This window comes from Cinclus cinclus, chromosome 2, assembly GCF_963662255.1.
Source record: "Cinclus cinclus chromosome 2, bCinCin1.1, whole genome shotgun sequence".
Lineage (NCBI taxonomy): Eukaryota > Metazoa > Chordata > Aves > Passeriformes > Cinclidae > Cinclus > Cinclus cinclus.
Genome location: NC_085047.1, coordinates 6,424,599 through 6,449,907, shown reverse-complemented (window position 1 = coordinate 6,449,907; position 25,309 = coordinate 6,424,599). Strand labels below are relative to the sequence as shown.

The window sequence follows — 25,309 nt, the reverse complement described above, 5'->3', positions numbered from 1 at the left end:
TATACCATTAGGAGGTGGTAATTAAAACTTCATAATTAAAAGAGAGCTTCAATTAAGGTGCTTACTTATTTGTCTATTATAAGTAAGGCTGTGTTCTGTCCTTAAAGGGTTCAAATGCAAAACTTACATGTGGTTTTGAAAGGGGAAAAAAAAAAAATCCTCACATAAAGATGGGTGACCTGTATGTGGTAGCCTTTGGGGAACAAATATTTTGCCAATAAATGTTTCTCTAATTGTCCAGGCCATGGGCACTGCCAACATCAGCTGCTCTGTATTGCTTCATTAGGTCAGTCTTCCAGGGCACAGGGCCAGTAATAAATAGGCATCCTCCTGGGAGCAGTTTGCAGTGGCTTAGCATGAGAAACAGGAATTTCATGCTCCCAGCTAGCATTGTGGGTACCTCTGGCTGGGAGAGAGGGAGGAATTGGAGAGGTCCACAGAGCCCAGACATGTCAGTGCCACAAGGTGGGTGATAAACTGTGGGCTTCATGGAGAGCTCAGGGCCGGCCACGGTCCTTCACAGCTTTGTGCACACAATGGGGTAATTCCTGCATGCTTTGTGTCATACCTACAACAGAATCTCCTGCTTCCTGTAAAGGAGCACTTACTTAGACGTGCATTTCTCTTGCATCCCAGAATAATTTTCACAAGCTTCAAAATGACACTTGAGATGAAAACTGGGAAAGGGTGAAACCAGGTGGTGGCATTGATGATACTAATCGCTGATTACTGCTGAGTAATTCTTTCCCAAAAGGGAAAAGCAGGATGAGGCTAAAGCTAGAATGTACTTACACCATCTTACAGCTCATCACCAAGCCCTTCCTGGAAGGGATTCTGTCTCTCAAACCACGTGCATCGTCCTTACCCTGATGCTGTGTTTTCAGTCCACAACACAGTCCTGAGGAAAAGCCCTTCCTGACTTACAGTCCTGTAGCAGGAAATGGGAGGGAAGACTTGCTGAAATCAACTGCACTCTGCATCTCCTGCTGAAAACAGCATCCTCCAGGGATACAGCAGAGGGACAAAGAATAAGTACAAAGAACAACTGTACCAGGGGTTAAATCTAGGGCCCTGCTGAGATTTCACAATTTAGGGTATAAGTTTTCTCTTGACCAGTCATTAGCCATGACTTTCGACAGGAGGAAAACTGTCCTCACTGGACATTGCATGTGAGCAGCATCAGCTGTCACAGCCTGTGTTTTGGGCTGGAATTGTCCCAGCCTCTGAGGTTTCCAGTAGCTGTGGATGGCTTCGTGTCACCCCACATTTGTGGTCATGGTAGAGAGATCCTGGTGTCGGAACAGGGATGCTGAGAGTGGGCTAAGGGGGAGGGGGGGGGAAGTTGGGGACATGGGAGAGGGGGTGGAGATGAAGATGGAAATGTGATTCAGTGAGGCAACATAAGAGCGTGTAAAACAGACTGCAGTAATTCTGTAGCTGTGCTGGTTTACCTCTCTGCTCATCACTGGGATGATGAGGATGACTCTGGCTCCAGTCAGACCCTGTGCTAATTTTGAGGCAGGAGCTGAAAATGACCCTCTTTTGGGTAACCACTGTGTTACTGCTGTGGAATTGGGATGATGCCAATAAAAAGAGCAGTTCAGGCTTCCTGCCCGTTCTGTGATGGTTTTGCAGAGGCAGACCACATGGATTTGATGATGTTCTGACCCAGTTGTGGAGCACTTCAGGCACCACCTTTAAGAAACAGCGGAAGAAGGCTGGTGTTTGGAATACTGTATGAATAAATCTATGACATTTTCAATTAAAATTTTCTGTTGGTGCAAAGGAAAAAAGGAAATGTATTCATCAGTTTATCACAGATAAACATGACTCACTCTAGGAATATACCCTATTATGTGTAATGTTTTAAGGGAACTTGAGATACACCATTTATGAGGATTTTGTCCTATTGATAGATGCCCAGTTGGTAGAAAAAATTTAAGAGTTTTCATTTGGAAGACTTTGAATAGGTGTAGTTGTTTTAGAGTGGTCTTTCCTTTTGCAAGACCGCTTTCTTCACCCTGTTGACAATTTCGATAATATTGATGTCCAGGGTTCTTGTGTTTAGTTTTGTTTTCTCCAAATTACAGGTAAAAATGTATTTAGCAATTCTCTGCTTAACTGAGGTCAAGACACTCTGTACTTGATATCACTATTCAACAGCATTCCTTTTTTGAAGGTACAGTTGTGTAGTTTCAAACCAAATTGAATGTCTTTTCAGTTCTTATCACTGTTTTCTTTTCCAGTATTTTCTGGCTGAATCCCTGGAGAGTTGTCAGTCTGTAACATTTTAATCAATGAGCTTGCCTAATATATCTGTAAGGTGTTGTTGAATCTTCTTAATTTATTTCTTCTTTTAGCATAATATCGTTTTACCAAGACTTTGTTTATTTTCCAAAGAAGGAAATATAATTGAACTTCAGATATCATAGACATCCTTTTTATGTAATGTCTAGACTTTTCTGAAATCATATTGCCTGACAGTATTTTGAGTATTTTAAAATAAACATGAGGTAGCTGTAAAAAATATAAAAACTAGAGAACAAAATGATCATTTACAGTCATCCTTGCTTACAATTTTTTTTAAAAGCCAATGTTTTCCTATTGCAAGCTGTAACTCCTATACGCTGCTGTGTCTTAACAAGTCTAGTGACTCAAAACTGCCCCAAAAATAAATTCAAACACTGACCCATAATGAAAGAAAGGTTCAATATTTAATATTCTTAGCCAGTAGTCTCATCAAAGCATGCATGAAATATGTGAGTTTTTTAAGTCAGTGTCATTTCAGGAGAAAAGACGTCAAAATATAATGGAATAATTAGGGCACAGGAAACAAAGAGAGAGTTAGCTGTCTCCTGTGTGCTTTAGAAAAATGTCTTTCCATTCCATGCAGTTCAGGGGAATCATAGTAGAGTTGGTTGACTAATATGAAGTGAGTATTTGGCCTTGTTTGAGATAAATAGGAAAGATTTTTATTTCAGAAAGCTCACGTAAGCATCCTTCATTAGAATTCTATTATCCATGAGCTCGTGAAGGTTATAGAGAAAACCACAACCAAAACCAAACACTACAGAGTGTGCTACAGTACAGAGTAGTATGAAGTATGAACAAATAAACATTTTAATGTAAGACAAGGTGTTCATTTTAACAATGAGCGCACACCAAAGAGCCAGGCTTAGGCTATAAAGTCATTGTAAAATATCTGTGTGGTATCTCCACACAGCATCCTGTCTTTTCTAGCAACTGTTTAAAGAAGACTCCCTTGAGTGAGACAAACGTTTTGCAAAGGCTGGTGGAAACAAGTACTAATGATAACAGGAAACACATACCTCCCAGGGAATCCAGAGAGTGGCTGATTCATTTGGGAAGGACCTGACAGGGCTCTAGGTGAGAGAGAGGAAAGCCAGTGAAGGGAGTTAACTCATATCCAGGCTCCTGAAAGCAGCAAAGCCTAGTATCAAGCTGGCTTTAGTTAAACCTGCTCTGGGTTTAGCCACAGCTCCAGGTTCTTCTCAGCTTAGATGTATTTTATATCCTTGCTGAAGTTCCCTGCCTCCCATGAGCAGCCTGTTGGCCAATTCCTCAAGGCCACAGAAGCCCCTCTGAACAGTGGCATCCTCTCAGATGTATCAACACAGATTAATGAACACATTCCAGCACTTCTGCCAGGTCTGGGGTATTAATGAGTTAAACAGGACTCAAGATGGAAATCTGCTTTTAATCATCCCCTGAGTAGAGTGTCCTTTCAGCTCCATCAGTGCTCCAGCCAGTTCTCCACCCATGGAGTGGTACAAACATCCAGGTGACAGTGGCATCGCAGCCTGGGTTCCATGAATGACATTGGAGACAGCAAAGACTTGCTAGAGTCAGAGTAGACAACATGTACTGTCTTCTTCACCTACAGATCCTGCCACCTCTGCAGAGTTTTCGCATGTTTGGTAGTTGGAAAAAAATATAGAAACATTTATCTCGCAAATTATTTTGTTACAGGCTTAAGGATGAAATTTACTGTAAAGGAAAGGGCAGAAAATCTCTTTCTTCCTTGGAATTCTTGCCTTAGTTCAAATGAATTCAAAGTGGAAAGACATCTGAAACTAAGGAAGGTATTTTGAGAAATACTAGGCGGGACACATTTTAATTTCCTGATTTTTTTTTTTTTTTTTTTAATGATGAGAAATATGATAATGATTTTCTTCCTGAAACTGTGGCAAGATACAACCTTTGAAGGTGATTCTTGACTCCTGTGGAACAGTAATTATGAATGGTAGCTATGAATGATCTGCATGCCTTATTTGATGCATACCCTCAGAAGAGAGAATTAGAGTTCCTTCATAATATTCTTTTTTTTCTTTTTAATTTCCCATACTATCTGAGAACCTAGAAAATATTTCAATGTTTATTTTTAACACACCTTAGTATAATTAGATTATTTACTTGCCTCAAATTTACAGCCGGGAACTAAAGCAGCAAAAAATCGTAAGTTCAAAATTGACAAATAGGTGGTGTATATTTTATGTCTAACCTTGACCACAGTCCCTATTTTCCCAAGAGTATTTTGGAATGGCACAGCATCCTACTCAGGAGATAGCTCAGCCTTGGTTTGAGCTCAGTTCTTAGCACGCTTACAAACCTGTGCTCTAGAGTGAAATCAGAATCCAAGGCAGAAAATTGTGGAAAGCCGCTTGACATTTGGCCATCAATGTTTTGGTGTAAGCAGTTTGCCAATATTGCTTTCAAAATGCATCTTAATGGCAGGTTAAGCCTCTGAGTCATTAGTCTAATGGCCAGCTTTTTGTCCATGGATAATTTTTTCTGTCCTGCTTTGTTATGATGCACTTCCTGGCTTCTCTGGCAGGTGAGATGGGGGTTCTGTATGAAATGATCTCATTTTCTTCGTAGCTTTTATTCACTGCGATCTGGTTGTGCGTCACGAGTACCTAGCAGCCCAGAAAGGAATGCTGGTATCAATTCTGCCTATATGAATTACCATAAAGCATCTGGAAAAGCAGCCATGTTTCTGTGTTTACAAATCACCATGCAGAATGAAACCACAGCTCAAACTGGAAGCTCAGGCTGTATCAGTAAATACTAATGATTTGGAAAATTGGATGGATTTGTCCTTATCCATAATGAAATATTACTCTTGCAAAACATGAATGTGGTATCAAAGTATTTCTCCCTTAAGCTTCATACACATCTGTACATAAGAAATCCTGAATTGCAGGAGTCTCTGATTTCTCTGGAAAGGACCATCTACAAGTGCAATCCAGTAAGTGAGGGAAAAACAAAAAGAAAAAAAGGGGGAATTTAGGTAGTAGGTACTGGAGTTTCACTGCTTTATGTTTAAATCCTTGTTTTAGCAGAAAGGTGGATGGTTTTGAACAAAACTGCTGTGCATTTAACAAACCAGGAGCCTCCCTGGTGCTCTTCGCCTTGATCCCAGAACACAGAACAAGCGTAAGCTGAAATATCTTTATCTGATTTATGATCAGAATGCCTTCTGAATGCTCTGAGTTTACAGTGACGTTTCCAGGGACACACGTCACACACAGCTTTGGGCAAGGTTCTGTAAATATACACTTGCATAAATGCCTACATATATAGGAAAAGGTATGGTGTCTGTGGATATAGACTTGGAGAAGGGTAAGAAACTCACCTCAGTTCTCAGCCCTGTGTTCCTTGTCACTGGGAGCAGCTCTCAGAATAGCTCAGGCTCTTCTAATCCTGTCTTTTGTCTTGCTTTCTGTCCATTCCAAGTTGTCTTTCTTTGGATTTGGCTTGTTCAGCAGTTAGATAGAGCCTGTCTTCTGCAAATACTGCTGGTATCTCTGTCCCGCCTGTCTCTTTGTCCTTGTTATAGTTTCTTGAAATGTTCTTACTCTGTCTTTTCTCTTTGTTTTAAACATTGCTTTTTCATCTCTGTATTGTTATCCCATGTAGACTCTCTGTATTTTTTTATTTTTCTTTCTGTTTGGAGAAGTGTGAGCTTCTATTTCTCCAAAAGGAACTTTGTTTGAGTAGGTGATTGTTAACTCAAACCCAGCCTCCTGTTAATTTGATCTGATGTGATACATCTCCTGTCAGGTGATGTTAATCACTCTGTTTCCTGTGGTTATTGTCAGCCACAGAGAAATGTTGACCAGTTTTTTTTAATTATTCTAATTTTGAAGTTCATGCTAATGATATCTCCTGCCTTGATTTAGTGTGCATCTATTATATTTAATAAGTACTCTTTTTCAGTAATATGTTCTAAAATCTTATGAAGAACATAATATGAACTGTAGGAAAAAATCTGCCCGGTGAAACTTTACAGATAGGTAGTTTGTCTTTGCAGGTAAAAGCCAATTATTTTAAAGGATTGTGTAAGTATTCAGCTTGAGACTCGCTGCATCTATATTTCATTGACATTGCACCTCCATTGTAGAATTACGTATAGTAGATAACATAAAGCAGGTAACATTTTTGCTGAGATACAGTATGTATATTCAGTAGATTAAATTTCAGTTTGTATTAAATATCCTGTCCTTCTGCAGACTTGTATCTTCTTTTCACAGCTGGGACATTCTACTCTTTTTTGTAATTTTTCTTTTCCCAAGTATTTTGCAGAAAGCAGGGAAATTGGTGTTATAAAAAGTGTGACACAGAAAGAAGCAGGTGGGAGCATTAGTGGCTGTCTGAAAATTACACTTTACAATAAAGCCTCCTGCAGTGCTTAAGAACTTCCCCTTTAGTGTTCTGTGAAATGATCACATTGTCTAATAGGCTCAATTCAATAATTGCTTTTCCTCTGTTTTAAGCATCCCTTTTTGCAGTGTTTACCCATAAAAGTGCAGAAAGTACAGTATGAAAAACAACTGCATGCAGCATTTTTAGTGCTCATTAAATCCATTTTGCATGTGTATGGCTTTTGAAATAATTCTTTTCCTTGCTCTCAGGTGGAAACACGCACTAAAATAAAAAAATAAGGCCTGTGGAATAAAAAAATAGATAAAATTGAAATATGGAGCAGGTATTTCTAAGTAGAACTTGCAAGTTAAAACATGAGAAAGAAGTTTTGGGAGAGGATGTGCTGTTTGGCCTTGTAGATGCTTCAGTTTCTGTAGACTAGTGTTTGGCTACAGTTACACCTAAAATTGTACAGCTTTTGAATCAACTGCTAGCAATAGAACACAAAAAGGCACATTAGTATAAATGGGATTTACACATCACTGTGAATCATGCTGATTATGTTTCACAATTCAGGAATATGTGTAGCAAATGTTAAGAGGAAAACCCAGTGTCACTGGGAGCACCAGCTCGTTGAATATCTGCATTTTTACCCCACATTTGCACCAGCAGAGCACCCTGAGGACATGCATGTGGTGTAAGTTAGCAGGGTGAAACACTGTCCTTCTAGGAGAGCTTAACACTGCTCTGTGATGAGCATAACCCCATAAAAAAATGGAGATGACAAAGATAAATGAGGTTGTGGTTCTGACAGGCATGACAGTGAAAAGGTAAAATAAGTAATAGATTGTGTTAATTTATTATTAGTGTAACAAAATATTCATTGTTTAGCTGAGGTAGTCTTTGACTTTGCCTTGCAAGGAAGATCTTGGAATTTCTCAGACTAAAAATGTAATTTCATATCCATACTACTCTTAAGCACCACAGTAAACCATTTCCAAAACTTAGATTATTTGAGAGCTGAGGAAAGATTGAGTCTGAGATTTGCAGTCCTGCACAGGAGAATGCTGCTCCAGAGCATTTTCCTCCAGGGGCTGCAGGACAACCCCTGCTCCTGCACCTGGATCACCTCTTCCCATTGGTTTGGTTTATTCCTGCTTAGGAGCACTGGTCACTTTTAAGATGGAATTCTAAAGATTTAACAAGGGTTGAGTAGTGTTGCTGGGATGGATTCTTTTATCCTTGTGGTAGGAGGGGGTCTGGGTGTCTCAGGGGGGTGGTGGGAGGGAGGTAAGTGGGAGACAGGTCAGTGTTTTTACTTACTATTGTTTTTTGATTATTATTTTTTTGTTTGGGTTTTTTTGCCTTTTTTTTTTTTTTGAGGGGAGGGTGTTGCTTTGTTTTGTTTTCACTTTCTATTGCTCTCAAATATCCCTCGACTACGTTTCTACCTCGTACACACATTTTCTAGAATCTTCCAGAGGATGTCACAGACTGAGCACTCAGCACCATCTTTATCCAGCTCATTCTTTAAAAAGTATTTATTTGCTGTTTGCACCAAGAGGCAAAAAATCAAGTCTGGGCAATTATGTGGTAATCGACATCAAAAAGGGGAGCTACATAAATTGAAGAATCTTGTTTAAAAAGGAGTGATAAGGGGAAACTAAGGGAATTAAATATTTCCAGGCAGCCTGAGGACTATGTTAGAAAAATAATAATAAAAAAAAGAGCCTAGAACCACAGGGTCAATACATATCACCTAGCAGAATCCCTTGAGAAGAAGTTGGTGAGGCTAAACAGAAGAAAAAAATCAAAGTAATAAAAAGAGTAAAGGTGTAATTTGAAAAGCTGGAGTTGTTTTCCAAAGGGAAGAGAAGATTGTTAGATCTTGGTAGATTAAATATAAAAATCTGTAAGTCAAACCAACAAAAAAAGCAGGAGGAAAAAGAAAAAGTATTTAAGGAATAACTAAAAAAGGAATTTGAAAATAGATTTTTTAATTAAGTAATGGCAAGTTTGTCAGTCCATTTTTTAAGATCAATGGAGAATCAAGGTTTAAAGGAAGCCAGATCCATGTTTTCTGTGCCAGAGGAAACTGGGTACATTACAGACTGATTGCCTCTTTTCTCAGGTGCTCACCTGCAAGATTTAAATGGACTGTGGAGGTGCTTGTGGAACAAACAGGGAAAATGAGCTGTAGGAAGTCAGCAGGACCAGAAGGTTCTACGCCACCATTCAAAGGGAATTCAAGGATGAGATCAATGAAATATAAACTAGGTCAGGACAACAGAGCTTCAGGAGAGATCCCAAAATCTGTACAACTGGCATCTTCCCAAATACTAAAATTTATAAAAAGGACTAGAATTGGCAGACATCTGAATTAAGACTAAGTTTCGTGGGGTTGGAATTCCTTTTGCAGGGGGGGAAAAGCCTGTTTTGTAAACATTTTTTTAAACAATACTTGAAGGACACAAAAAATACACCTTGTGGTGGCCTATTTGGTATAGAAGGGAAACATTGGAGCTGTTTCCAGAATGCATTGGAAACACATGGTTTGGCCATTACATTGTACTGTAAATGGTACAGAGGTAGCTGCTAAGAATTGCTAGCTCATTCTCTCTACAAATAGGAATGTTTAACAGTAAATAAAACTAAATAAGAACCAGCTTTGTTGCCAAGCAAGGACATCATTTGTCATAAAATGACTGGTAAACTTTGGGAATTTGTTGTCAATGGATATGACAGATGGTGAATTTTCACAGTAATTCAAGGGAAAACTGCCTAAGTTCATGAAAAGGCAAGTCCTTAAGGTTTACCGAGTATTTTTAAACTGTGCTTAGTATCAGAAATGCCTGAGATCTGTGCTTGGCCTGTTCCCTAGACATCTGCTTATCCCTGGTGTAGGAGATAAGGGACTGGGCTAGCTGAACTTTTTGTCTGACTCAGTACAGATGTTCCTTTGCTGCTAAGCACTGAATACAGGCTGTTGTGGCTTGCTGGGACTAGATGCTAATGGAGCTGGATCCCATGGAGAGCTTGAGGATATCTTCTTTACAGTGCTACAATTATTACCATGAAGGTACTAATGAATAATTTTCTGTGTGAGAGAAGTTTGTGGGAACTAAAGCATTCCCCTGTCTGGAGATAATAACACATTTGGGAAAAGAAAACAAACTTCTCTAAGTAAATAACGTTTGTCTCTTTTTCCCTTTATTGTATTACCATTTCAGAAGTTATTTTTAGATGCAAAAGAAATTGACACAAACCATGGTATAGAACTTAGCTCTGAAATAAAAATACCTATAAGTTCACAGTGTATTATTGTTAGGATATTGTTATATTATCTTGAAAACATAAAATATTTTATTATTCATTATGATTCAATACAGTGTGCTTCAACTTGCTCAAAAAAAGCAATCAGCTTTTTTAGACACTAATGAAAAAATAACTGAGGTACAAAAAATTTATGGTGTATTTTCATTCCCTTGGTGCTCCTATAAACTGTTGTATATAGCAACCAATATTTACTTGCTGAGAAGACACAATTCAACAGAAGATCTTAGCAATGTTAGTTATTAATGCTTTCCTGTCTGGTGAAAAGAGGATACTTTGCTTCATCTCCCAAACTTGATGATGTTCTTACGTGCATTGAAAGTCAAGAAGTGCATACCTTGGTTAATGAGGGTTGGTACTGAAGTCCTTGCTTGTCATCCAAGATGCAGCCCTGGTGCTTTCATCAGCTCTCTGGGTGTTGTCACTGCACCTCAAGTGCAGGAAGGAATTTTAGTTTAATGACGCTTCTCCTTCACTGTGTCTTACATCAACAGCAAATGATTTCAAACAAGTAGTGATTGGACAAGCAAATAAACTGTGAATGAGATTTTCAACTGTTTACTTAATGGAAAAAGTGGAAATTAATCAGACACTCTTCATTTTCCTCTTTGATTCTCATGCCAGCAAGCATTTGACCTTAGCTCAGAAAACGCAGCTGGCGTTTCTTAGATGGGATTTCTCAGCTTATTGTAATAACAAAGTTTCTTGTGAATGTTGGGACACAGTGTAGGCAAGTTCAAAACAGTGCAAATTAGGCATGTGAACATCCATCAGTGTGGCAGCCTGAAATAGCTCAGCAGTTGAAAATCAGGATTTGTCAAAGGGGGAAAAAAACCCCACATAACAGTATTTGCTCATTAATTCCACGATATAACCCTCAAACCTCAACTGGAATTGAGGGTAAGAACAACAGACATAATGAAAAAGGAACTGAAAATGTGGTGTGACAGCAGTTACTGCCTGCTTCTTGGTTTTTTTTTTACAGTCCCAACCATTATCTGTATGTGGCACTTCAGCATATCCTATGTCTATCTTAAGAAAATGTACCTTTCTTAATCATGTAACATGAAAATGTAAAACATTTAAAAGCAGTGGTGTTGAAGCTCTTTCTGCTGTTTTTTCTGTTATTTCTGATAAATCAGTGTTTTCCTCAGTGCTTGCTCCCCTGGCTGGGGATGCAGCATGCTTGTAAACTGGTGTGAAGAAAGAGGTTTGAAGATGTTCCAGATGAGATATTATTCTCCTCTGTTCTATGACATGCATAGTAACTAAGGTGTGCACATCCTATCACTATGCTTTGCTGCAGCTTTCCTATCCCCAGCAGTACTTCATTAACATTAAGAACAGAGCTCCTGGTTAATTCCAGTGATTTTCAGCAGCCATTCTGATGCAACCACTTGAGCACCATATAATTTTAATACTGCTGACATTTTCATGTCTTTGAAATAGATTTTTTACAGATATTGTCTATTTACTCCAAGACAATCTCCAACATCCTTTGTTCTTATAGTCATGCTTTACTTACAACTGATGAAAAAGAATAATATACTAATTTTTCAATAGCTCTTAAAGGTTAAGAAGGAATCAACAAGGTGTAAACAGCAGCATAGTAAGCCCAAAGATTTAGCTGTTTGAATGCTGACTACTTAATTAGAAACATACGGAGCTAGAATTATAGTGAAACCAGGCCATTAAGACTTCAATATTTAATCAACAATTTTTCATAAGAATGAAATTGTTACATGCCATTTATCATTTCAGCTGTACTCTGCCAGGAAAGAGAAAGCCTTTAGGAACAGCAGTAAAATACTTAAGGCAGGTGTGACCATTATTCTTTGATATTCATTTATCTGTATATAGTTTCTCCTCTCTTCCCATCCCTGCCCTTATCTGAGAGTGTAGGTCTTAGTTTATGGGACTGAAAGTGAAGGGATTTGTCTTTGGAATTTGCACATCAATATATGGCATCCATCCCCGGCAGAGCAGGGGAAGGGCATGTATTATCGACGTGCTCCACTGCTGATCCAAACTACTTTCAGCTCCAGAATTTCAAAGAAGCTTTCAAGGCATCATTGTTTTTTCTGTCAGTGGACCTCACTTCTTTCCCTGTGTGAGACTGCCTGGCCATCAGTTTGGTACTTGGCTCTGCTGGATTTCCATTCCCAGGAGGAGGGGGCAGCTTCACAGCTCTGCTGCAGCAGTAAGGGAGACACACCTTCTAGAGGTCTCTATCCCCTTGCTTTCTTGCAGAGTCTCCAAAAAAAAAAAATAAAAAAAAGGCTGTCACTTTTCTTCGATTGCTGATCTGTCATTAGGTGTGTCTTACCATTGCCTGTGAAGGCTGCTGCAGGACTGCAGGGCAGATAATGCATTGTGCATCCTCCTGAACAGGGGCACCATTGTGCAAGCTGCCCATATCAGGCCTCCAGTACAAGAATTCTGATACAGCATCCTTGCTGCTTCATAGGAATTGGAACACACCTTATCTAATCTGTGGCCAACCTGCAGATGTTTCCTGTGAAGTGTTGCCTGCTGCTTTGTCCTTGAGCCATTGCCAATTAGCTCACAGTTGCCTTCACTCTTTTGAGATCTCTGTTCTCCAGCAAGTGAGGCAGGATTTATGACATAAGATTGTTCAGTGTGGTTTTGAGTTTTTTTTTGTTTTGTTTTTTTTTTGGGGGGGGGGAAGGGGTGGTATTGTTTTGTTTTGTTCTTTCCTGCTGCTGTATAGGTTTGCACCTCTCCTCCTGCTTTTTTAGCCTCAGGAATCTTTTTGAAAGATATGTTATACTTCTGTGGAGGACTTTTCTTTTTTCCTGGTTAAAATTTAAAAGGAATATAAATTATTTATAAACTGGTGACATGAAATGAACAGTATAGCCATACATGCCATTGTTTTTTTAAAACAAGGTTTTAAAGCAGACTTCTTCTTAAAGCTGTTTGTAAGCCATAGAGGTTGTAGTGTTTCCTCTGAACTTTAGATGTTTTGAGCCTCAGACTTTAAAATGCATATGAAAAAAAAGTGTGGTTATTACCTGGCTACTAAAATTGTTCCAAAATACTAGGCATCTTGATTTGAACTAGTAAAAATGCATTAAAATGTCGAGGATTTTTCTGGATTTATTGTTAAAAAAAAAAAGAAAAAAATTGTCAGTGCCTATTCCCTGACCTGATGGCATATTTAAAAGAGCTGTCTTCTTTAGAGTATTCATAAATTTAACAGTATTTTTCAGTTCTGTTTGCTCCTAAGTGGTGGCCTGGCTTTGAAAATTTGGAAATATGGCAAACTCTTCCTCCTCCATTTTTTGCTTCTAAATTCATAAGTGATGGGAGGCATAAATGAATTAGTTCAGCAAATTTTCCCTTTCATGGATACAACTGCTTGCCTGGTGCAGAAATATCTGGAGAAGTAATAAAGGACTAAAATGAATAAAGGAGTAGAAATACCTAATCTGTTGTCTGGGAAGTTGGTCAGATTCAGAGAAAGCAACCAAAAAAAAAAAAAAAAAAAGGAGGAGGGAAGAAATGAAACAGCAGAAGTTGGAAAGCAGGTGTAGTGTATGACAAATGCGAGAGAGATTTGTGTGAAATGGGACACCAGAAGGACAGGTTATAGAATGGCAACTCCTCCCTATGCCATCTCCATCACAAACTTTTGTTGCTTTTGGTTTTTTCCTTTTTTGGCTATCTTTTTGTGCATTTCTAGCCTCCCTGCTGCTTACAATAGTAGAATACAAGGGATATTTCTGATGCAATTCACCAATAAGTTGTCTTCTGATTTCACATAAATTCTCTTGCTGAACTGTCTCATGACTATGAGAAAGCCATTCCCCAAAATGTTATTCACAGCAGGGATTTTTACTTCTTTGAGAAGATTGTGAATAATACTGGAATTAGGTAAGAGGGTTTACAAATATATATATATATATATATATATGTATGTATATATATATATATATATATATATATATATATATACAAACACACACATATATATGTGGATTAGCCTCTTTTCAGAAAATTAGTCTGATATTGCCTTGCCTTCTTGAACATAACTAACAAAGGAAGTGGTGAGGTTTTTTTTTGGGGGGAGGGGGTACATGATATGCACAAAGGTAAGTAGTTTCAAAGAAGTTACATTTATAATGGCTTGATGAACAGTTGGGAGAATCTCTCCAGATGGAGAGCAGCAGCATTGCACAGTTGTGTAAAGGTGGAAAGCCTCGGGTCAAAGGGTCTCCTAGACTTTAAGGGTGCTAAAGGATAAAAGGAAATGGATTATCAACCTGATGAGAGGAAACCAAACCAAAAAAAAAAAAAAAGGAGAATTAGTGAATTAATGCAGAAACAGAGCAATCAACTTCCCACAGGCAAAGGTTTTAGACCTGAAAGGAATACCAGTTCCTTTCCATCTTAATACCAGTTGCAAGGAAATATTAGAGTGTAGATAGGAGGAAATACGAATATGAAAAATTACTCTTTTGCCCTGTAGCAAGACATACTTCGTATGGGTAGAAGAATAAATATCTTTGCTTTGAAAAGACTCTTGATTCACTTTAATCACTCGCTGTCACATTCTGCTGAGGCATAAGGACTTTCAGCTGTAAATTTAGTCTATCATATCAGCATGGCTAGCACCTGTAATCCAGTGAGGATGAGAGGACTGATGCATCCAAAGCAAGATCCAGGCACGGAGGTCTGTCACCCAAGCATGGTTGTGATGAACTTTATAAAAGGTCAGAAATTAAGGGTGTTTGGTTTCTAGCTGGTTTGGGTTTTTTGCTTGTTTGCTTTCCTTTTCTGCTTTTTCTTTTTTTTCTATTTTTCAGTGTTCTCTTTTTTCCCCCCTGTAAATGATGAATATTAGCACTATTTGAGGCTTGCTTACCTCTTTGTTTATCATTTATGCACCTTTTTCAAAGACTTAATACACTGCAGCTTTCTTCAACACTTTTTGTTCCTGTTATCTTTATAGCTGTAAATTCTTGTCAAATGTTTTGTGGTATAAAAAGTTGAAATCTTTGTTTAGTAGGCATCTCATTTTTTAATGTATTTTGGTAATTTAATTCTTAATCATTTACAAAGCATTAGAATAAAACATTATAAATATATTTAGGCTACATTATGTCTGCTGAGATGCTTACAAGAGAAAGGTAGAGACAAATATAATAATAGTCAACTCAGATGTTCAAAGTTTCTTTCTTAAAAAATAAGAGAACTTTGTGGAAATTACTTTGGATATTCTTTACTAATTCTTCTGGCGAGAAAAAGACTCTGTGAAGGTTACTCAGGTTTTGCAGAGCTAGAATATTAGAGAGAGTTCTTATCTCATAAAATAAAATCCATCTATCGAAGCCTTTTATGAAAGGCTAGAGACTGTGGATATTGATGTTTTTGATAGATGAAATGCTCCCAGACCAGCTCATCCCAATATGACTCCTCAGACTGAGACTTTTATACAAACAAGAGTTTCCCCCAGGGTTTAGACTTTCAAGTGGATGATTAACTGATAAAGCTAAAAATCCAGTTTCTTGATACAAAGGAACTATAAGTTTCAAATTAATGAAGCAATCATTCCCTTAGATGACTTTTAACATTGCACCAGGTTTTCAACAAGAAACACTGATAAATCTTGTGATGCCTTTTCCATTACGCATTTGAGCATATCCACTAGATTATGTTTTTTGTGGACTTCAGAGAACACAAGTGTACCCTTGTTTGGAGAAACAGAAGATATTGTTGGAGAGGGCCTTAATCAAAATAAAGAATTTATTATCTTGTTAGTTTTCCCAAAATTCTTATTCTTCTTCCATCTTTATTTTTACCCACATTGGCTGCAAAATTTTGAAAGGATGCTTGGATGCCCAGTAGGATGATAATATTCCCAGTGAGCCTGGATATATAAAAAAGTGGCTTTGGAGTTTTTTTTTTTTTTTGCTGTTTTCCGTTGGTCAGGGGGGTTTTTTTGAGTGTGATCTTATGGAAATTAATAGGTTATTCTGTGCTATTATAATGGGTCAGTAAGTTTTCCAAGTGTTGTTTACCAAGGACTCAGTGAAGAACACTTTGTACATGACCTTTCTGTACACAAAAATTAGAAAAGGGCAATGAAAACGCATAGAGCCAAGAAGTTCCAAGTGAAAATGGATTGCATTGCCTAAATTCACTTTGTTCCAAAAGAAAACATAATGCAATAGATTTATATATGATTTTAAAATAAGGGCTAAGTTAACTTTTATAGTTAAATATAAAGATATCACTAGGGAGGAGGATTATAAGAAAGCACTGAAACATCACTGTCCTTGGGTTAATGGTAGAGAAAGGGACAGAAAATTGCCATTCTTGTCTTAAAATAAAATAATTCTGTGCAATTTCAGAGGTCTCAGCTAAAAAAGAAATAATGTAGACAAATAAAATTGTTGACTTGTTGAACAAGTAAGGTGCCTAGATGTTCTTTTCTAATCAAGCATGTGGTTTCTAATTTATTTTTTCCCCAACATATTTCAGTTTGTCTTTATCTTTCTCTTTGACTTGTTTTGTAATAAAAGGTTTTCTGCTCTCAAGACCAGAAAATACTTTTGCTGTATTTACCATTTCTTTGTTCATTTACTTGTAAGAAAAGTACCACAATAGGAAACATGAAGCATTGTGGAACTTCACACCAGTGTTTTATGCCTTCATTTCAATCCTATTTTGTTCTGACTGGGAAAGAATACCAAATTTTGCTGTTTCTATGCAAGGTTTTGAGGCTAACGTGAAGACAGCTAACAAAATCAGATTTCTATACTAAAACCCAGTTCCTTTTTTTAAGATTTTCACTCAATGCACAAATGGAAGGTACTGTTTGTACAAACATCCCTGTTTGTTCTGGTTCACACAGGAATTGACAGCATTAAGGCAACTCATTAGTATTTTTTAAAAAAGCTTAAATTCTGCAATGTTAGAGATGTATGCAGTAGAGAAAACTGTACAATACTAGGAATGTGCATATTTTTCAGGTGTTTTAGCATGTCCCACCTAAGTATCCCTTTCAAAATATTGGGTAAGAGGAAGAACCTCTGTCTGCACTTGTGGACAGGTTTCAGTAGGATAAACTGTGGGGAATTCACACTTGTCTGTGCCTTGTGACAGAGAAGGGAAGCTATTTCAGTGTTTCAGCTTTGGACATTGAAGGTACTAAGGCAACTGTGAAAGAATACCCACTATGTTCTAAAGTTAAGATTCCTTTGCCCCATCCCCCCACTTTTGTGTGTGTGTGTGTGTGTGTGGTTTTCTTTTTTTTCTCCCTGCCGATAATCTCAGAAGGTACGAAATTCTAACAAAAAAAAAAAGGGGTGGGGGGGAGAGACAGGTCTGCTAAGTACTAGGCTGGCATAATTTACAGCAAGGTTAGAACAGGAAGGAGTGCAACTTACCATGTCCTTCAATACCTGTTGCCACTTTTAGGAGATCAATGAAAGACAGATAAAAGTAAATACCAAAAAAAAAAAAAAAAAATTAAAAAAAATTTAAAAAAAATAAACAAAAAAAAATCCCACACCCAAAACCAAAACCCTCCATTTTATCCCATACTTATTACTATATTCTAAAACCCTAAAATCCAAACACTTTACCATATAAAATTGCACAATTTTAAGCAAACTACGCACCAATAATTCTAGCTCTATTACTCAAATTTCAAACCTTCTCCAAAACCTCAAATCAAAAACAATACTCTTGTAAAAGTCAATATCAAAAAACACAAAAAAAATCAAAAATTCTTAAACTTTAAAATTCCAACACATGGCAGCTAGGGAACTTCCAGAATTAGTTGCTACAGGAGGTTGAGTTGATGGACATCATAAGCAGATTCCAAACGCTATTAGAGACATTTGTAGGCACAGGTCTAAATAATAAGTGGGTACAAAAGAGAACAAAACGAGTGGCCTGCAGCACCCCTGACCGGGTGATTGTGGCTGCTGGCAGAGTGCAGGGGGAATGGACAGCAGAAAATGGATGTACTCCCATGCTTCTCTAAAGCAGCATCCCCCTGTTGCTGACCACAGCGGCGTGATGGGTGCCCGAGCACGCCTCCTGCTCTTAGCTCACTTCTGCCTGACCAGTGAGTCGTTCTGACCAGATGTCTCAAAGCTTCCCAGCAGTACAGGCAGAACTGAATTCTGTGGCTGTGACAGAACTGCTGCTTTAGGCACCACCGTGCCCGAGAGCAGTGAGGGGTTGGGAGGGCTGTGCCTGGCCACCAGGATGTGTTGGCAATGGCCCTGCTGCCCCTGCTGCTGCCACAAGCACAGCACGGGATGCCTCCATATCCACTCCTGACTAGCAGCTTCCCCAGCACCCAGGGAATGCAGATCTGCCTCTCTCTAAGCCCTGGCTTTTCTGTCACACATCATTTTGCAACCACAGCTAAGTGCTCTGTATAAGTCTGGAGTTGGTGTATTACAATGTGACAGAGCTCCCTGAATAATTTATATATACGGCTCCATTTCATACTTATTTGTTATCCTATAGGTTTTCCCCTAGGATATGCCATCTAGTTTCAATTTAAAACCTAAGTTCCATAAATTACCACTGCACAGAAGTTGCTTTAACACACCATTTATGCAGGTAATGGTGCACATTGTAGCAGAAGTGTTTCGGAGTCTCCACTCCTGGGATTACAGATCCACAGTAAGCTGGTAAATGGGAAACAATGCAGAGTTGGCTGGAAAATTGAACAAATCCACCTTAACGTATCAAGCAAATCACACCTTAATGCTGGAAACTCTGTAGGGCAATGTTTCTACACCAGCATGGACATCTGGATTCCCTGCTTGCATTAAACAGAAATGGAAGTGTGTGTGTTGTGTATCATGTGTGAGTGGATACCAGTTCATGAAAATAAACTTAGGAAAAGCATTAAGACATATTTCTGGTAAGGCATATGTAAGGCCCATCACACCATCAGTTCTTAATCCTTGCTTTTGTTCTCTGAGCATATAATCTGGAAAAAATCAAAACTTTGGGGAATAGCCAGTCTAAGTACTAAATTCTACAACATTTTAACAGTGCCTTCCAAAATATTACTAAAATGTGTGTAAATCTATTATATTTCAGAATCAATATTTTTCTTTAAAGACTAATTTGAATTTTATAGAAGTGCATTTCAGAAAAACTCCCTCTGTTTACATGTGTTGCCTAACTCAAAAGAAAATCATGTCATTACAACCATTTTTCTGTTTATGAGGCTGCATTTTGGCTAAATGTTTTTCCTTAAGTATTTAGGCTTAATTCTTTTTCTTAGCACTTATTATATCTAATAGGCTTTAAACACCTGCTTCAAATTAGTGAAATTAAGTGTTCCTTGAGTACAACTAGCGACTAACCTGGCAACTGCTAATTTTATAACATTGTGTTTTATTTTGGTTTATTACTGAGTTGTGCAACTGGCACGTCTGGATCGAGACTGGTATGTGGCTTATACTGCACAAAGCTACAGGCAAGGTAGCATTGAATCCCCAGGCTGTGAATATCCTGCTGAAGTGACTGCTGTAAAAGGGCCTGAGATGCTCTGTCTGCTTGTTACATAGACAAGATTCAGTAAAACAACCTTTCATTCCCAGTTACAAGCCTGTCTTCTTGGTGATTTGCTTCATGTAAATTTGAAAGTATATCTTGTGTACATGCAAGTAAGGGCTGCATGCCAATAGTGCATGCATTGTGCTGTCTGTTAGGCAGATCTCCTGGACTGTGGAGCTCCTTGAGAGTCTCTGGGAAGGACTTGGGTGTGCCTTGCCAGTGGGAAGATGTGTGTGAACCTTCAGGACTGCCAGTTCCCTTCTCTGTGGTGCCCTTACCTTGCCGAGAGGATTCTCACTGCCAGGGCATTGCCTTTGGCCTGTTTGATGTGAGTGCGTCAGGCAAAAGAGGAGAGGTTTCACAAAGAGAAGAAAATCCAGGATTTCAAGTTAAATCTTACATTGCTTGTGGTAACGTGAAACAAAGAATTATTTAAGGGAAGGATGAAGAAAAGGTGAAAAAAGGGATGGGCTCTGACACAATGCAGCAAGAGAAACGAGTTTAGGTTGTGCGCAACACGTACTACTTTGGGACTGATGCATCTGGTTCAGGAAAAAATACTTGGTGCACTCAAGTTCACTTGTGAAAATGAATGGCCTAATTAATTTAAGAATCCATTTACAAACTACTTACACCCCCATCATCCTATTTGCACTTAGCTTGCCAAGCATCTGTGGGCCCTGAAACCTCATGAGGACTATTATTTTAATTTAGGAAAGATCTTGGCCTATTGCAGTACCATTCTGCTTCCTTTTTTATTTGTATTTTTCTTATTTCTCTGCTTGTTCTTTCACTTTCTTTAGCAGTTCACATCCAGGATGGCAAGGTTGTAACAGTGACACTTCATTAGATCCAGTGATTCAAATATTCTTGGTGTGGTAGGTGGATATTCATAGGTTGCTGATGCTGCTGTTTCTGATGTACATGTTGCATATGTTGTACATGTTTCACCTGTCTAAATAAATGCCTTACTTTGACCCAACAGGCCAGAACCAGTACTGTGGACAAAGGATGGTGGAGAACTACCAGATCCAGAGAGAATGGTTGTCAATGGCAGGGTTCTAAGCATCAGCTTCCTAAACAAAACAGACAATGGCACGTACCGATGTGAAGCGAAAAATCCCATTGGCCGAAACAGCACAGAATATGTCCTGATAGTACATGGTGAGTGTGCTCTCCTCACTGCATTCTATGCATATTTAACATCTCTGGCTGATACAATCAGGTGCTTGTGATCATTATGGAAAGAACAGCAAGAAAATTTGGAAGTGTAATTGCACTTTTATTGATGCTATCGTCTAGCTGTGGGGGGTGTCTTTCTTTTTTATTGTCTTTTTATTGGCATGCCTCTCTTCTTATGGTTTAAACAAAATTTATTCACTTATACTGGGAACTTTTTGCTAAGTAAGCACCTCTAAAAATTTTTTGCGGTGTGTGGGTTTCAAAAATACTTGCCTCAGGCCCAGCTGTTCAGAAAAAGCTGGTTACAAAGGGATATATGAAGAGAAATAATCATACAGATGTGTACTTGAGGTTTTCTGCTTCGATTTCAATAGACTACCAAAGACGGGACATCGGATACTTCACACAAGTTACAGCTGCTGAGAAAATCCAGCTCCTATAAGTTAGCTGATATCACCTGGCTCATCATTATAGTCAGACCTCAAAACTGTGTCATGCCCTAAATGCATTATACTACTTCCAATAAAATGGCAAAGTAGGAAGGCTCACATTAAATTACAGTTCTTGGGATTTTTCCCCGCAGTAAATTAGGCAGCAATATGTGTCATGTGAAAAAAGCACCTGCCTTCTACATTGATTGTGAAATAGATTGATATAACTCAGTTGTAGGGGAAACTATAATGTAAAATTAGCCTTTTCCTTTAATACAGCCTGGCAAATTGGATCTAGGAGTCTCAAAACATGATGTACCTGTGATGTTATCACAGGTAATTCCTGGAAGGTTATGATTTCCATAATTTGAATTTTAATATAAGAGAATATAGAGGCAGAACCTCCACTTTAATTCACTATGGTACTTTTTTTTCCCTCTGCTTTTTTAAAATGCAATTTTTTATAACTACAACAAATAAAATTTAAAAAATCTAATGAAAATGTTAGTCTTTAAATAGACAAGAGAATTATGTAGATTTTATTTGCTCACGATGAACTCAGTTACAACAAATATACATTTCCTTGGTTGTTGTATCAGAAATTATTTTCTAGGAATTTGGCATAAAACTTCTAGTAAGTGCTGCTTTCAGTAATGAGATATTTATCGGCACTGTTGATGAAATGTCATTTATCAAAAGAAACACTTGGGTTCTTTTTCATTTTTTCTTCAAGTTCACCATTAGTTTATGTAGGATTAGTGACACAAATAAGGAGGAGATCTTTGCGTGAGGAACACAGAGCCTGTACTGCTGCGTGAGTATTTCTGTGCTAAAGGCAAACAGAAAAACGAAACCCTCTAACCTCTATTTATATTGCCTGCTACAAGAAGAGGAAAAGAAAAAAAAATCTCTTTTGCATCCCAGAGGCAGTGGTGCGGTGGTTGTTGGCTGCAGGCACAAAGTGCTCTGCCTTTGATGAGGTAATGGCTTCTGCACTTACCATATGTTGAAACTTCTGTCATTTGTGTTTTCTGCCCAATTTATTTGTGTGATTATTTCTGAAAATATGGCCTTTTATAACGGGGGATCTTTATTCCATCAGCAGTGACTTTGCAATAGTACTCCATCAGAGAATATTTCACCATTCCCACTCTTGCACAGTGGTGTGTCCCGTGTTGATCTGATTATCTTGCATCAACTTCCTGGCAGTCTGTAAAATCATTCATTATCAGGGAGGCATTCTGTTATGTTTGGCAGCACATTAGGCATGTTATCAGGTTTAGCTCGCTCATTGCTGACCTTTCCTGTTATGAGTACCTGAGTTTTCCTAATTGCATTTCTGCAATTCCAGCGCTGGAACTAGAGAAGGTAAATGTCAGATTCCTCCCCGGTTTCTGAAACAATCAGAGTTATGTGACAGAGCATGAGATGGTGTTTTACTTAACAACTTACCAGGGTTCAGAGTTGTAAGGTTTATTTTAAGTACAAAGGAGACTGACACAATTATTTTATCAAGTGTGGCACAATCAGTTGTATAGATAAATTTAAGCAGTCTTACCCCTTCTTTAGCTCATTATATTCATGAATGTCTCTAGTGAACCATAATCCTCCTAAAATTATGCAGTATTTTTTCTCTCTCTCTCTGGGGGCTAGAAAACCTACTTTTTATCATTTTCTGAGATGCATCATTCTATTTAATAGAGGGGTGTATTTTTTTTTTTTATCTTCCTAAATATATCTGGAAGCATCCTTTGATTTCTCATCCCTTCCCCTGTGCTTAACATGTTGATGTAATTTTTTGCCCTACTCCTTTGTTAGAGCTCATTAATCATATGACTTCTTACCTTGAATATCAGGTCTCTAAGACAAGGTACATGCCAGATTTCCCACATGAGCTCGTGTGAGGAAACAGGGACATCAGTGGAAGGCATCCTCTGCAGAGGCAGGGAAGGGCAACATGAATCAAAGCTTTCCTTTTCTAATATGCCCTGTGACTTCCATACATTTTATTGCTTTCTTTTTTCACTTCACCAGATTTTTATCTCTTACTGTGTGTTAATGGTGTAAGAGCTTCTTCTGCTTCTCTCCTTTTTTGTTTCTCCCCCTAAGAATTCTCCCTCTCAGTGATGCTGAATCTACAAATTCTCTCAATTTTTAGGTTATCTTCCTAACTCAGAGAAGATTTAGGTAGATTTAGCATAGAGAGAACATTAATTAAAAATGGAATATATAGTTTATCATAATTAGAGATTAGGTGCAAGCAAAGCATTTATACATATTAATTATACAAACCAAGCAAAGAATGTCTCATGTCTTTAACTGGACCAACCTAAACACAAAATTATACAGAAGAGTAGTATTTTTTTCTAGTGTGAGTGGTGATGATGAGGTAATAGTGTTTTGATGTTAAGTGATGGCAGAGAAAATAAATATTGCTGCAAGCAGATGGATGGAAATCTGTCCAATACAATTAGTATCTGACAACATAAAAATTGTTATTGTTTGGTTTTTGTTTTTTTTTTTTTTTTTGTTTTTTTTTGTATAATTAAAGAAACCAGGCTTCAGAGAAATTGAATCTATTTGAATAAGGTTAAAGGCTTGGGCTATTAAATATGCTCATGCTGCTTTGCCAAATCAATGTGACTGCTAATTTCATTTTTCTTAACATTTATTATTAATAATAAATGTCAAATATACTCTGGGACGCAGGAAGGTGGGTACAAAGTCAGAGTTTATAGGAAGAAGCACAAAGGCAAGACATGCAGTTTGCTCAAACATTTGTTTCATGCAGTAACAAAGGCACAAGCTTTAATGCTTGTAGCTGTTGTCATTTCTGTATTCTAATTGGCAAGCTTAGTGCTTTAGAAGTGCACATTCTGGCTAGATGTATTACACCCTTTCTTTGGTAATGGGCCCCAGGCAATTTTCACTCTCTTCCAATTTATTAAGAATTTTTGTTTACCTTTGTCCAAATACTAGTCATTAATCACCAGCCAACAGAGCAAACTGTCAAACTCTTGTTGCTCAACCCAAAAGAGCACAGACTCTGCTTGCAGAGCTCTGGTAATAACTGCAGTGATTTAGCTGGGGTTGAGGAAGGTGGTGTTCCATCATGATCAACCTGAAGACACAGCTGCTGTGATTGGAGGAGTAGTCCACAGCCTCTGGGTGTCGCTGCCAAAGATTCAGTTCAACACTGCCTTGGAGTGACAGAAGTCCACACCAATGAGAAACGTCCTTAATGGAAACAACAGCAGCAGTTCATAATCTGCAGCCCCGTTTGAAACAGAGCACCTTGGTGAGGTATCCTGATATGCCAACAGCCAGGCATTAAATTAATTGAAATATTCAGAGCTATAGATAATGTGCTGTGCAGCAGTTATCTGGAAGAGCAGTACAGAAATGAACGTGAATCGGCATCTGTGGATGGTCAGGGCAGTTCTTACTGCCCAAATTTTAGCTAGGAAAGCATTTGGGCCAGTTACTTAGGATCTCTGAAGAATAAAATGTGGCATGACATATTCCTTTGTCTTCAGCCTCTCTTATTTTTTTGTTTTCCCTTGGGCAACAAGGGCAACTTAAAGACCAAGTTACAACCTCATTAGTGTTTTGAAATGTGCTTCTGAACAGAAGAGCTCCTACAATGTGTAAGACCAGAAGTCCCACTACACTGTTTCTAACTATAGCATTATTTATATTCCACCTGCTTGTCCAGTCCCATTTCAAAACATTTGTCATCTTAGCTTCCACAGTAACCTGTGGCAACAGGATTCTGAATTTAGTTATGTGCTTTGAGGGAAAAGTATTCTCTTTTGTTTGTTCAAGCCTGGTGCTTGATGTCTTCTTCACTTTCCACCTTTACAAGCTATTTGGCCTCTTCTGCTGTTTGTGCTGGAAGTTTGCATTTAAAATTATATTTGCTGCTTTCCTTCAAGAGATTCTCAAGTATTTCTCCATTGGTCTCTACTTCTCATTAACTGTGATCTTAAACTCTGCATTTCTTGGAATTCTCTCCCATATATCCATTGTCCTTCTTTCATGGTCGTTTCCCCCCCCCCCCCCCCCCCATTTTTGCTTCATTTTTGGTCTACTTTTAAATCTCTGTGACTGACTGTTCTGCATATCTGGAACAGCACTAT

The 25,309-nt window shown here is 38.2% G+C and overlaps 1 protein-coding gene across 3 annotated transcripts in view; it reads left to right on the top strand.

The window, feature by feature from the left end:
* The window catches only part of CADM2 (cell adhesion molecule 2), a 159,275-nt gene that overhangs the window by 79,276 nt on the left and 54,690 nt on the right, over positions 1-25,309 (top strand). For all 3 annotated transcript variants that reach the window (XM_062515335.1, XM_062515336.1, XM_062515334.1), the window contains exon 5: positions 20,543-20,721. In XM_062515335.1, coding sequence (XP_062371319.1) covers positions 20,543-20,721 — 179 coding nt within the window. The remainder of the gene's footprint in view (positions 1-20,542; positions 20,722-25,309) is intronic.